The 14,380-nt window shown below is 47.3% G+C and overlaps 2 protein-coding genes across 4 annotated transcripts in view; one reads left to right on the forward strand and one right to left on the reverse strand.

Moving 5' to 3' along the window:
* PCCA (propionyl-CoA carboxylase subunit alpha) overlaps window positions 1-11,996 on the forward strand; it is a 446,563-nt gene extending 434,567 nt beyond the window's left edge. Inside the window, exons 23-24 of the mRNA XM_001149000.7 lie at window positions 9,271-9,348; window positions 11,659-11,996. Coding sequence (XP_001149000.5) covers window positions 9,271-9,348; window positions 11,659-11,727 — 147 coding nt within the window. The 3' untranslated portion in view covers window positions 11,728-11,996. The remainder of the gene's footprint in view (window positions 1-9,270; window positions 9,349-11,658) is intronic.
* GGACT (gamma-glutamylamine cyclotransferase) overlaps window positions 11,741-14,380 on the reverse strand; it is a 58,091-nt gene continuing 55,451 nt past the window's right edge. For all 3 annotated transcript variants that reach the window (XM_003314198.6, XM_003314201.4, XM_063792627.1), the window contains one exon: window positions 11,741-14,156. In XM_003314198.6, coding sequence (XP_003314246.1) covers window positions 13,685-14,146 — 462 coding nt within the window. In that variant the 5' untranslated portion in view covers window positions 14,147-14,156 and the 3' untranslated portion in view covers window positions 11,741-13,684. The remainder of the gene's footprint in view (window positions 14,157-14,380) is intronic.

The following is a 14,380-nucleotide window of genomic DNA, read 5'->3' on the forward strand; positions in this document are numbered from 1 at the left end:
GAGGTTCCCCTTTTATGGGTGGGAAGATAATGGAGTCAGTCTCCTTGGTGTATTTTCAAGGAAAATAAGGACCCTAAAACAACTAAGGGCCTTACAAGTATTCTGTTTTTCTTTGAAATGTTACTTTTTATCGTTTAAATTCCAGTAATCTATCATGTTTCTGTTTAGCTTAGCTGAAGTAAAACTTGACCAGTCGTAGAATGGTGGGCCTGGCAATAAGTTCTAAAAAAAGTGTCACATAAATCGTAATGAACAAATCTGTTTTGTGAAGTAAACAATTTGAACACAGTTTAAAAACCTCAGGAAGAAGAGATGTGGGGTGGCCGTTGAGAAGCAGTGAATCCACTCGGGGCGCTTGGTGTGCCAAGGCCTTGTGCACTGATTCATCTGAAACACTCAGCCTGCCCTAAACACAGAAGCTGTGTTTTATTTGAAGGGCTTCTGTAGGGTTCCCACAGCAAAAGTTCCTAATAACTTTTTCAGTGTCTATTATATACTATTTAACATTAAATGTGGCAGGTCACATTTTAAATGATTGTGTAATAGTTTTTCTGAACACGTGGAGAGAGGATGTTAATACACAGTAAAATGCAGGTAAGCAAACAAATCAATAAGAAAGTACAGTGGATTATTAAGGTCCAGAATCAGTAATATAATTTAGGAAACAACTGATAGAATAAATTTTAGTGCCTTTTTATATGCCTTCTGAAAATGTTTCTGCAGTAACTCATTTCAGTTTGAAAACCCGTTTTCTTAGACTCCTAACACTATTGTAAACTGGGAGCACTTCTGTAATCAAAGTTAGCATGACTCAGCTGTTTCAAACTTCTACCTTTATGATACTCTTGAACAGAAATGTTAAAAATATATATATTTTCAGAATAACGGTAGAATACATTTTTCCACATGTCAAATTAGACTTATAGCTGCTGAATTTATTGCATAATTTTCACTTTGACTTTGAAGTCAAATAAAGTCATGATGAGCACATTCGCTTTGTTAGCCTTTTGATATCAGAAACAAAACAACCCCATAAGATAGTCACCCAAGGAGGCATTTTAATATTGCATTTAGTCAAGATTCTTTCAAGTCATGTTTGTATTCTGCAGTCATCGCAGATTTGCATCAGAAATACTCATCTTATTTAATACACCAAACAAATGAGAAACAAACCATAAGCTGGCTATATACTCATCTGCATTTCTTTCTTTCTTAACGATTAGTGAAACCAGGTGAAAGAATAGATTGAAATTAAGTACCTGTTGCTGCTTTTTCTTGCGAATTAGCCCATTCGATATTAGACTTTGGGATATTTTGGTGGGGCTAAGATGAAAAGATCCACCTCGTGATGGAATTGACCTTCAGCAGGGGACAGTGAGGTGTCTGCGGTTGTTCCTCTTGTGAACAACGCCTTAAAGGCGAGAAACAGCCTACTGTACAGCGTGCCAGTGAAAGCACCACACTGGTGGGCATCGGTAGCAACACCACTTACGCTTCACCCTGATTTTGTTTCCTCCTTGCACGTGCTCCTTTGACAGGGCAGGCTCCCAAGCAGGTGTGCAGTCAGGGCCACAAGACACAGGCACCCCATCCCATCTCAGAGTCTGACGTCCCCTCCTCCCCTTTGTCTCTAAGCCTCATGTAACTGAGCTTATAGCCAACCATAGAGAACTGGCAAACTTGGTGAGATACCTTTATTTTTTATTTCTTAAACAAGATTTTAAAATTTCATAAGCTCTCACGTATCCTAACGAGAAGGCAGGGCTAGGCCCTCCCGACGGGTGTTTGCCTGGCATCGCGCTTGTGTGCCTCATGCAGCCCAGGCTCGCTCACTGCATCTTTCCCTGGCAGAGGGGCTAGCCTGGCTGCTTCATAGACTTTCCAGTTTCTGGATACCTTGATTTACAATCACAAAATAATTGCAGTAATTAAATTTATATGTTTTATAGCAATAGTTATTCAAGCAGTTTATTTGACAAGATGCCAGTTTTCACCCAAACCTCAGATTGTATCTCACAGCATGTACACAGAGATCCATGCATTTGTTAACATTTTAAGACTTTAAAATTATGAAATACTACAAACATGCAGAAAGTTACAGAGAAGAATCCAACAAGCACTCCTGTGCCCTTCGTTCACCATTTCCATATGTGTTTCAAATTTTATTTAACAATGAGACATTACATATAACATGAACTTCCCCTGTGGCAAGCTCCTCCATCTCATTCCTGTCCTGTCTTCTTCAGAGGTAATGACTACCCCTGGATTTGGCCTTTTAATCTTTTCCAGATAACATTTATTTTTAAATGTTAAGAGTTGGTTTTTGTTGGAGGTAACAAATATCTATTAGTAGATAAGAGGAGGCAGAAAAAGATTAGGAGGTAAAAAAATATCTATTAGTACTGGGAATTTTTACAGTTGAATATACTCAATGATAATTATAAAATAAAAAATATTTATGTGGATCAGTATATTAAATATTATAGGAGAGTCTTCTCCAAGCTTGGCGTTTGATTTTTCAGGAGTGATCTGCTTGGGAGTAGAAGGTGTTTTCTTTGTTTTCAACATTTTTATAAGTGACCATTCTCAGCCTTACCAAGATGTAAACTATCTTTTTCTCTTTTAATAAAAATAAAAGCTTACAAAAAATCATCCTTTCACGGGGCGCTTTCAGGCAGCATGCTTTACGAAGGTAGAGGGTCCAGGCTAATTTCCAAAGGTATTGTGAATGACATCAGTTTTCACTAGTTCTCTTTGTAACTGTAGGCTTTGGCTCTGATTTTGAGCTAACTTAGAGGGCAGTAGGGAGTCATATTTTTCTTCATTTTAAGGAATTTTAAAAGAAACTGGACTTGTTTTATATCGGCCACAAGTCTGTACTCTTACCCTTAGCCCCTTGGGTGCTGCCCAGTTCCGGGGAGCCCCACTTGAGAGACAAGGGGAGCACCAGGCAGACGGCATGTGTGCCTGAAGTCCCGAGCCGGCAGCGGGGCTGGACGGGTGGCCCCTGGGTTCCCGCGCCCTCCAGAGTGAGGCCGCTCGTGCATGGGCCATTAAAGGAGCCTTCAGCCGGAGAAAGGGCTGAGCGGCGTCTCCTGCCCGCCTGGTCTCTCTTTGTAATTTGATGATGGTTCCATCCTTGCTCAAATACTGCAGACTCCCGTGGCCTCCTCCCCGTCTCGCTTTACATGAAGATGTTGGGATGTGAATACACGTTTCTTCTTCAGGAAATATCAGGGGATATTTACCAGCCTATCTTACCGGCTCAGAGGAAGTTGCTATTAATATAATCAGATGCGAGCAGTGCCTTTTCACTCAATCTGAGATGCCTTTTTTTGTGACTGTTAACTGAACCTTTCTTCAGATCTAAGGGCCTTAAAATGTGTGGCATTCAGGCACCTGTGTTCCAAGCAGACCAGCCTTTAACAATGAAATGGTGGGATTTTCACTTTTGTGGCGTAGTCACCAGGGCTGATATTGATCCGTGTTTTTCCAGTGGCCCGGCGTTGCAGAAGTGGAAACTGCAGCGGGCTGGTAAGCCCTCCGAGCCTTCTGTCTAATTTGGCAGAAAAACACAGAATGTAGGACAACAAAAGAAGCCTCCTTTTTCCATAAAAATTCTTCCTCCCACCCACCCTTCTTCCCCAAAAAGGGGACTTAATTTTTCAGCTGCACGCAGTGATTTTGTGCTCACTCTTGCATCGAAACAGTTGCGGTCTGAACAGGCAGGAAACAGTTTTCTTTTAATTGCCGAAATCATTCGGAAGTGCTTCATGCCCTGCTTCTGTACAGCAGATGCTGTGCATTAATTGGCCTGCGTAGAAGTGACCCAGGGTTCCTTGCAGCGGGCCCAATTTTAGGCAGAGGGTTTAAATAGCTTATTTATTATTTTGTATAATCTGGCGTACATTGTGTGCTCCTGCACGTGTCGTATTTCATGGTCTGCAGTTTCTAATGTCATGTGGGTTTCAAAACCTGTGTTTCTCTGGTAATGTACTAGCAGCAGGTAAGCTCAAAATACCATCCATCAGGAGCTAATTTTTTATCCAGATACTCCAGTGACTGATGAACCTGTCTTTTGTATGAATGTTTAGCACAGTGGAAAGCCATATGCCACTGGCACCGTTTCCTCTGCATTCCTTACAGTTGCTAGAGAGTGGGCTTCCTGGGGGCGGGGCGGCTCGATGCTGTGAACGTCCCCTGGCCTCTATTTCAACGATAACACCTTTAAAACAGCCCTGGGTTTGGGCAACAAAAAGAGGATGGGCTGTCTTAAAGGACACCTGACTCCCTCGTCATTTTCTTTATCAGAAATACGACTGCACACTCTTAATAGGGAACCTTGTTTTGTTACTCCCCGTCTGTTCCAAACAGACCTCAGCCCATTAGAAGGGCCTCCCTTGTGTGGGAGACCACAGCTGTTACTGTAAATCTCATCCACTCACTGTATCACCCCCATTTTGTGGCTCTGAAGGATGAAATTGAGAAATGGAATACTGTGCAGTCATCCTTTACATCTCCAATTTTAGGCCTTTGCCATCATTTTCATGCTTTTATTCCAAATCAAATAACATTAGTGAGCTACACCACCTTCTGATGAATATCTGGTCTTGAGCACCGCTTTCAAGCCTGTGCTTGTGGGGGCTTCCTTTTATGTTTGGTGGTCTTTTTTCCCCCGTTCTCTTCTCTTTTTCTTCCTGCACTTTCTTTGAGCGTTCTTCGTGGTCATGGCAGTCTGCAGTTTGAATGATCGGCATTGCCAAATGTGTCCCTGTCTTAGCATGTTTTCTGAGAGGGGGCATGTGCGGGAGAAGGTTCTCTGTCTTTTAATCTTTGTGGAAGGAGTGAAGAGAACTTGGTAGAAGGATATTGGGGGCTTTAATCAGAAATAAGAAGTGGTTTAAATCATTAGCACAACAAAGCATACTATAAGCTTGAAGATAAAAGTCTCTGGGGAAAGAGTCCTCTGAAAATAAATGGAACTTGATAGATTTCCATATCATTTATAACTTCCCTTAATTACACTTGGAAGACTTGCCAGTAAAACTGGAAAATTGGCAGCCTGTATCCATTAGAGTCATTTTGCCGACCATGGCAAGCAGCTGGCTTTACGGGATTTGATTCCCATCACTCACAATTCATCATCAGCTGGAGGTGTCTGCAGCTCTTCAGCACAGAGCAACGCTGGGTGACACTCGGGCCCCCACGACATGCGAAAATCTGCTGAGTAAATGGGCCGAGGTTTCTCTCAAGCTTTGTTTGGGGCAAGGCCGACTCCTGCTTAATGAGTGCCGCTCTGATAATCGGATGCGAATGTGAACCTTGACCTCGTGTCAAAGGAGAGGACGCAATAAGCTGGATGAAAGATACAGGATTCAGGCCTCCAAACTTTACACCAATTAGACAGGGAGCGGGGAGATACATCAGGCCCACTAGGTTCATCAAAAAGACTTGTGAGGCTTGTGACCATTTTGTAAGCCCAACATTGGAGACATCCTGTCACAATCATTAAGTCTTTATCAGATGATTCACAAAAGTGTTGGAGAAGCGTGCGCACACATCCTGCAGGAACGGGCCCCGCACATGGGGGCGTCTGATGGAGACGGAATGGTGGAGGGCCCTCTCTGCGCACCCAATTAATGCTTGGCTTCCCAGCCACCCCGGGCAATCCGGAAGGTGTTGCTTCCATTGGGCCCACTGCCCAGCTCCCTGGTGTACCCTACATGTACTCTATGGTGTGCGACACATTCTGCAGGAGTCAGCGCTGCTGGGAGCAAGGCTCCAAAGTCCTAAAGTGAGAGCCCCTGCTCCCAAGGGCCGAGTGCTGGCATTTTGCTATTGTTGGAAGGAGCCCAGCTCAATGCCCAGCCATCCCTGGAGCATGCCCTTGAGTGTCAGCCTCTTCCCACAGACTGGGGCAGGTGTAGTTTGTGTTTCCATTGCATTCTTTGACATTTGGTTTGTACATTTGGTTCTCCAGCTCAATTTTTTCCAAAGGATGAAACAAGTTGAAATTCAATTAAGCTCGTGTGTGTGTGTGTGTGTGTGTGTGTGTGTGTGTTGGGGTAGAACATGTTTCTGTTGAACAAGATGTATCTCACTATTTTGTAAGGCATGAAGGAAGTTTTTAAACACCATCTCTTAGGGATGAATTAGGGAAAACGGTCTACAAAACAGATGGTGCAAAATTAATAGAGAAGTGTGTTACTTAGTTTTTCATTTACAGCTAAATAATCTAGGCTGGGCACAGTAGCACACATCTGTAACCCCAGCACTTTGGGAGGCTAAGGTGGGCGGATCACTTGAGGTCAAGAGTTTGAGACCAGCCTGGCCAATGTGGTGATACCCTATCTGTACTAAAAATACAAAAATTAGCTGGGCGTGGTGGTGCACACCTGTATTCCCAGCTACTCAGGAGGCTGAGGCAGAAGAATCGCTTGAACTTGGGAGGTAGAGGTTGCAGTGAGCTGAGATTGTGCCGCTGCACTCCAGCCTGGGCAACAGACCGAGATTCTGTCTCTAAGATAGATAGATAGATTTGATTAGATTAGATTAGATTAGATAGATAGATAGATAGATAGATAAAATAGACCGAGATTCTGTCTCTAAGATGGATAGATAGATAGACAGACAGACAGATAAGATAGATAGGATAGGGCTAAATAAGTAGACTAGTAGACACCACGAGAGGAACTAGGGAGGGGAAACAGGAATGAAAGGCGGATGGAGCAGGGAGGATCTAATTCTATGATTCAGTGCTGTGCTTGGATGGGGCAGAAGATGGGATCGCTTCAGTGGGGACACGCCTTCTTTAAAGTCCTTTGAATTGAATTGCCGGACTCTCACAATCAGACGGAAGGACTATTTGAATTTCAGGCCTCCCCACTTTTCCTGATTGTCTCGGGCTAAATCCGAGGTTTTGTTCTGATGAACAGCTGGGGACCCAGCACTTGCAGTTACCTGTGCATTACCTCTTTGCAAATTGCCCACATTAGAAGCACAGAGCCAGCCAGAAAGATGGTCAGTGGCAGCCACAGCAGAGCCCCTTAAGCTCCTGTCCACCACCCACTTGCTCCCAGGCCCTGGCGGGGCCCAGAGTAGAGCTGTAGCCAGGTCAGGCTGGCCTTTGCCCCTGGCGTGACCTTGGGAAATCCCCAGGCTGCATTTCTTCATATTTGCAGTTTAGTTGCTAACGCGCTCACTTGAAGATCCTGTAAAACAGAAGCAGGAGCTGTCTGCCTGTCTGGCCCGCAGATTCCGAGCAAGGGGATGGGAGGGGACGTGTGGTGGAAGGGCACACCTACTGGCAGAGAGGGTAGGGGCTGTGCCACCCATGTGAAGCCAATGTACTTGGCGGGAGGACGGGGCTCTGGCCAGTCCTGGGCCCTCAGATGCCTGCAGAGGAAGGGCTGGGTGGGTGTGTGGGAGGCCGGCAGGCAGTCCCCAGGAAGCTCCTCCACCTGGAGAGAGAACAGTGCCCAGAGCGGGAGAGTGGATTCCTCATTTTTGGACGGCATTTCTACTATGTTCTGTTGAGTCTCAGATCCACTTCCCAGAGAGTCCCCGGTCCTGTTGCCTGAGTGCTCAGTCCTAGGTCAGAGTCGGTCGCAGTGAGTCCAGCTTCTAAGAGGACACGGCCAGGCTTCCAGGGTCCCCTGTGTGGAGCTGGCTGGCAGGTGTGCTGCAGTGAACTGGACCTGCTCCTGGATTCCCTGGTCTTTGCCTGCCTTTGAAGAGAGAAAAAAGGCTCTAAAATGCCAACTGGAGGGAGTGACCGTTCTGACACCCCTGATGGGGGCCTCCGCATTGTCTCTGCGCTGCCCCTCCCTTCCCCCTGCAAACAGCCCTCGAGGCCGATTCTTCGCTCTCCCTGGAATGCAGATGCCAGGTGAAAATGAATCAAAAAGGGCAGCGCGGGCAGCGCTTCCAGGCCCAGCTCCTCAGCGCGGTGTCTCTCCTTCGTGCCAGCGCCGAAGCCTTGGCATCGTCTCTCTTCCTATATTTCTGTGCCAGGAAAAAGCAGCCCACCACCTGAACAGCAGAGGAAAAGAGTACATCGGCTCAGGCGCTCCAGAGTGCCAGCAAGACAGCTTGCGCCACACGGGGGGCCCAGAGGGGGACTTGGAGATCATCTGGGGATTTCAGGAAAGAACATTCTCTAGGCGCTTCTGAGGCATTGGACGAATATGGCCACAGTGGTGGGAGGGGCCAGGAGCCCCATGCCAGGACACCCACCCACACCACATAGCCATTGCCCTAGGAACCTGGACTTGCCCGTTTCAAAGACTGGGAGGCCAAAGAAGAACCTGGCCGGCTCAGGACACTGACCCATCGGGGCAGAGCGGAGTGAGTGCGCAGCATGGTTTTCAGCTGCAGCTCACTCCTGCAGGGAAGCCTCGCGCTTAACGCCAGTGGGCTTAACCCAGCTCAGCCTGGCTGCCCCTCAGGATGAAAGGCAAGTTCTGAACGCAGTCTGAGCAAAGGCCCGTGGGCGCTCCCAGTCTCCTAGCATGGAATGCATGTAGCTCTGGAAGTCATTCCTGTGTCTGGAGAGTTTTCCGGAAGCTGCCTTGTGCCTCGTTGTGGGTACTCGCTGTGTCTTGCAGAGGATGGGACAGTGGTCCTCGTGGCGCCAGGGCCGAGCTGTTCCCAGCTCCCCGGGACCATAGACAGAAATATGTATATTTGGTGGTGGGTTTTTTTTTGGTAACAGCTATACTGAGATGTAATTCACATACAATTTAGCCCTTTAACATGTACGATTCAGTGGTTTCAGTCAATTCAGAGTTGTGTAGTTGTCACCACAATCAATTTTGGAACATTTTTATCACTCTCAAAAGAAACCCTGTACCCTTCAGCAGTGACTCCCCTTCCCTCTTCAACCCCAGGCAACCTCGAGTCTGTCTGTAGAGATCTGCCTATTCTGGACATTTCAGGTAAGTGGAAAACATTCCAATTTCCGAACACCTCTGTTAGCGGCAGAGCCAGACTCAGAGATCCCCAGGGTAGGCCCCGCCGCCAGGGTCCCCACTTCTCCAGGGTCAGGGATTTTTTTTTTTTTTTTCCAACGAGGACTTTATGAGAGAGAGAATGGCTTTTCTCTACTGTTCCTAAAGATGAGCTTGGAATAGGAAACATTAGAGATTGTTGCTGCTGTTCATAGACACATATTTTGGGGCATTTGACAAATAATTTCTTAATGGCTTCATTCCTAAGTGTTACTGCAAAATTAGAATGCTTTTAAAACTTCTGCCCATTTTTGTTTTCCAGGTAGCAGAAGGTCAAGAAATTTGTGTGATTGAAGCCATGAAAATGCAGAATAGTATGACAGCTGGGAAAACTGGCACGGTGAGTCCCTAAGTCCCCATCAGCCCAGGCCGGCCCTGTGATGGAGGAACGCCCACTTTTGAATCGTGGGTGGTTTGGCTGGAAAGGGCCACAGAGGCGCCCTCTCCCCCTGGCTTCTACAGAGGAGGACATTAGGATTGGGAGCTTTTGCCATTCTGCCCTGATGCATCCCTGCCTCGTGGAGAGCGTGCCTTCCAAAAAGTCTGTGCTTTATGTTCAGGTAGTCAAAGAACAATTGTTCTTCACCTTAATGTCTTTCAAATTAAGGGGTCTTTAATTTTTAATGTTTACATCTGTCTTGAAGGCAGTTAGTTATCTGAGACTTAGATGACACAGCAGCAAATGGTTTTACAGATTGCAAAAATTAATGTAACTCTTCAAGACGATTTCTCTACAAAGGGAACAATTCAGTTGCAGATCAAGAGAAGCCAAAACCCCATGTACATGTGGGACTTAATTATTTAGGGAGAAAAAAATATTAGTACTGAAATTCATTCATAGTGAAACTTAAGTGTATTTTTTTCTTGAAGATAGAAAAGTCCTTTTAAGCAGTAACTTCATTATTCTTCCTGTGACTAAAAAGACTGAAAAGATGCCGTTAGTAGGTAAATGATCCTTTTCTGAGGGCCGTTGTGGTTTGGAAGTGTCTGCATGGGAGAGCATGATAGGAAGCGCAAGGCTGGCCGTGTTCTGCATGTGGCCATGCCTTGGGGACATCAGGTGCAAAGAGAGATCCATCAGTTCATAACCAGGTTTGCATCAGAGAGACACACAACCTCTGTCTCATGCTCTGTCACTGCAGAAGGCAATGAAATGGATTCTCAGAGAAGGGGCAGCGGGGATGTCATGCCTGGTCCCGGCTGGGAGAACAGAGGCCCAGGTGTATGCCAGGGGCTCCTGAGCCCAGCCCGCCGGTCTGGAGGGGTGTGGACAGTTGCACTGTGCTGGTGTGGTGTGGAGAGTAGAATGACATGATTTGTGGTGTTTTTAAGGAATTCTTTCTAAATTACTTTTTTAAAAAGTAAACAAGAAAATGTTGGTTTCTGTTCATGTAAAAATTTTATCTGTTCTTTGGGATTTAACATTTGTGCTGCCCTAGTGTCACGACATCCATCCATGATGAGAACTTGGCCTAGGTGTGGGGGACCGAGAATGTGTGTCCGCCACATGCCAAGGGCCCTGTGCGGCAGGTCTGAGGTGCTAATGCAGAAATGACCTTGGCCTCAGTTCCCTGAAGGGGCATGGTGCCATGTGGTAGGAGGTTTCCTGTCCTCGTGGCCTGGGTCTCCCTCGGCCCTCCTGGTTGGAGTCTTCCTGTGCAGTCTGTTCACCTCTCCCCATCCCCAGGCCTCAGTTCCAACCCAGCCAAGAAGAGCAGAAGTGGCCCGAAGCCCCCGTGCAAAGTAGCAGGCCCTGGTTCCTACCTGCGAGGCCACTTTTCCTCCCAGAGAAAAAAAGTTCACAAAGGAAACAGATCCTCTACTCTGGTCATCGCTGCATCACTAACACTGCGTCCTCTAGTAGGGCTGCTAAATGGAGGCAGGAGCATTGTGGAAAGCAGCCTTTTCAGTCCAAGCAGCATCTGCAGTGGCCGATTAGTTCTAATCCATTTTTCATTTTCAGGCCCAAGCGAGAGCCTCCAAGAAGTCAAATGACTGTCTCTTCCCCACCTCAAGCCCCTCCTTGCTAATTTTAAGTCAGAACACAAATTTCGGAAAGCAAAACTTGATAAAGATTGACTGAAACCGGTAGGACAAAAAGGCACAGTTCCACACACCCATGGTGCTGGAAAGGGCGACCGCACAGCCCCACCTGCCAAGGACTCCATTTCCCGTCAGGCTAGGGAGGTCCTCGTCTTACTCAGCAGCTGATCTGACTGTCGTGTGTTTTGTTCCTTTTTTCTTTTACACTAAGTATTCCATTAATTCTCAGAGAACATTTCCACAACCTAAAAACCACAGAGAGGGAGGCTAGGGGTTAGAACTCACCTGGCAGTGAAGAGCCTGCCTAGACCTGATGGTGCTACAGCACAGGCCACAGCGCAAATGCTCCGGAGAGTAGCCCTCAGGCCAGCCACTGTGAGGGTGCCGAGGACAGAGGAGACGGGAAAGGGGAGGGGTGAGCCACGGCCACCGTGGCGCCTCCCTGTTCACCAGGGTCCCTTCGATGGGCTCTGGTGGGGTGGCTTGTCCCTGCGCTGCTGAGCTTGCAGGACTGTGCATTTTTAGAAATGGATTAGGAGCCTGCCGCCTCTTGGTTCTGGTTACTGATTCTTACTCTCCCCTCCCCCTGCATTTTTCAAAATTCAAGGTGAAATCTGTGCACTGTCAAGCTGGAGACACAGTTGGAGAAGGGGATCTGCTCGTGGAGCTGGAATGAAGGATTTATAACCTTTCAGTCATCACCCAATTTAATTAGCCATTTGCATGATGCTTTCACACACAATTGATTCAAGCATTATACAGGAACACCCCTGTGCAGCTACGTTTACGTCGTCATTTATTCCACAGAGTCAAGACCAATATTCTGCCAAAAAATCACCAATGGAAATTTTCATTGATATAAATACTTGTACATATGATTTGTACTTCTGCTGTGAGATTTCCTAGTGTCAAAATTAAATCAATAAAACTGAGCATTTGTCTAAATATTAGTTTGCCCTTTCTTTGAATGAAGACAATGTACACATAGGCGACAGGCTCTGCCAGTAGACTACCAGCATTTCTTTGTGATCCTTTTAAGAGATTGATATAAATGTCAGTTCTCTGCCTTGCATTATTAAATTAGCACTTGCCATTTTTTCATCTGATTGCCTTACTACTTCTAGAAGTGAGGCCCTCACTCCTGGTGCTGATTTTCAAAACTTCCTAAGGACCAGAGACTGCAAATGCAGATTTTGGCAATCCCTTTCCTGCTGTGTCTCTATGTAGGTGTACTGTTGGTGGCTGACCCCCCCTGGAGGTCACCCTGAAGCTTCCTGGTTGGCTGGGGGGTGCTCTCTCCACTGTTTTTGTTTGTTTTGAGGATGAGCGCACTGCCTGGTCCCTTCCCCATTGCACAAGCCGGGGCAGTCACGAGGAGCTTGGGCTGCCTCACCGCCCTCATCAAGCACAGGGCCGCCACGAGCTCATCAGCTGAGACCCAGCCTAGCCTTTTTGTGTTTTTTGTGAAGCAAATTTCCAATTAAGCAAAAGAAGCTAAAAATAATGATCATGTTTTTGTGCCAGATGCAGTTAGCGATCACAGTCTGCCATTAAGTTGAAGAGTAAGTGAGCTCTCCCAGCGGAGAATGAGGTTACTAAGGATCACAGCAGCTGCATTTTCATTTGGTTCTGAAATTCTTGGAATACATTTCAGACTTTGCTGGGAAGCAGAAGCAAAGAGCCGTGCACCGAGTTGAATCGATGCTGACAATTATCAGATGGAGGTGGGTAGTAATTGGTACTTCGTGCCTTGCTAAAATTATTTTAAGTGCTGTTTGTATTTGGAAGCTAAGCTTCTGTCAGGCCTGAAGAACAAATTACTAATGCATTGGCTCTTCTTTGAAAGGACCCACCCCCAAATGCTCTCCCTTCAGGGGGCAGGGACGGGGTCTGGCTACTGAGATCTGGGCTCAGATAAACTTCCACTTGAAGTCCGGGCGCTCAGCTGTGTCTACCAGCAAGTGGGTGTTCATTATTTTGCTAGATCAGAATGTAAAGAACCTTCTACCAAATAAGTATACCAAAAAACGTGGGGGTCAAACACAGTACCAACACTTTTATATCTGATTTCCCAAAACATCGACTTCAAATTTAAATAATCTTTAATATTTGCTGTGAAGCTTGATCTGAAAATTAGGAAGAATGGTGCTATACACACTCTGATCTACAGCATGCTTGCCCTGTGGATCTTTTTTACAAATTCTACCCAGCCGTGTAAAATCGGCTTTCTCGGGTGTTACAGGCCAGAATCAGTATAGTAGGGCTGCTAAAATCTAGCGGCAACACCAAGTCTTTACACTGATCCTAAATATTATCTTGAGCTCAAAGCAGAGCCAACAGCAGAAACAACACGAGGAGGAAGAAGAATTAGGCATAACACGAGTTCTCTAAATGTCATTTAGGGGAGTTAAAATCCTAAATTTTTCTTACCAGGTAGAAAGATGGGAGGGAAGCACCTTGCTATTCGTATCTCAACATTATTTGTAAAATCAGCTGCCACTGAAAGATTGGTTCCTTTTCCCGCAGATTCGTTGGAAAGGGCCCTGTTCTGCTTCCGCCTTCACCCAGCATGGGCTGGGCGCATCTTGGAGCCCCAGGGCTCTCAAACCTAGGCCCACCCTGCTCCGTCCCCCTTATCTGTTCTCCCGGGGGTTGTAGCGCAGCCCGTGCGGCCCCTCGGAGTCGTAGCTGTCATGGTGCGGGAGCTGGGCCCACTCCGGCGGGAAGGTGGCCCTGCTGTACACGAAGCACTGCACCGCGGTGGGCGCTGGCGGCTCCTCTGCGCCCGGGGCCCGGTCCTCCAGCAGCTGTACCCGCAGCACCGTGCGCTGATACAGGGCCGGGCAACTCTCGAAGTCATCCAGAAAGCGCAGCATCCGCTCGTCTACCGCGTAGACCTCGCCCTCCACGCGGCGCCCCGAGCCGGGCAGGTGCAGCAGCCACGGGATGTTGTGCTCCCCCGCGATCACCAACGGGTAGGGCTCCAGCGTGCGGCCGCGCGCCCGAAAGGCTGCGGAGCCGTGGGCGCAGTCCCGCAGGACCCTGTGGTTGGGCTGACCCCGCTTCAGGGTGCCGTACACGAAGACTAGGGCCATCCGGGCAGAGCTGCGGGGAGAGGGGAAGCCACAGGTCAGCCCGCAGTGGGAGCTCTGTGTCTGCACCTGGGACGTGGCTCCCGGCCCACAGAGCCTCCACTGGGGCCGCACCACCTGAATGCGCCTGGCTGTGCTCAGATAAGGCGTTACTTACCGACGCAGATGAGAATGGCCTACAGTTTTCACACATCATGAGATATTTTGACTTTCGGCCATTTAAACATGTGAAAGCCA

The sequence above is a fragment of the Pan troglodytes genome, chromosome 14 (assembly GCF_028858775.2).
Source record: "Pan troglodytes isolate AG18354 chromosome 14, NHGRI_mPanTro3-v2.0_pri, whole genome shotgun sequence".
Taxonomy (NCBI): domain Eukaryota; kingdom Metazoa; phylum Chordata; class Mammalia; order Primates; family Hominidae; genus Pan; species Pan troglodytes.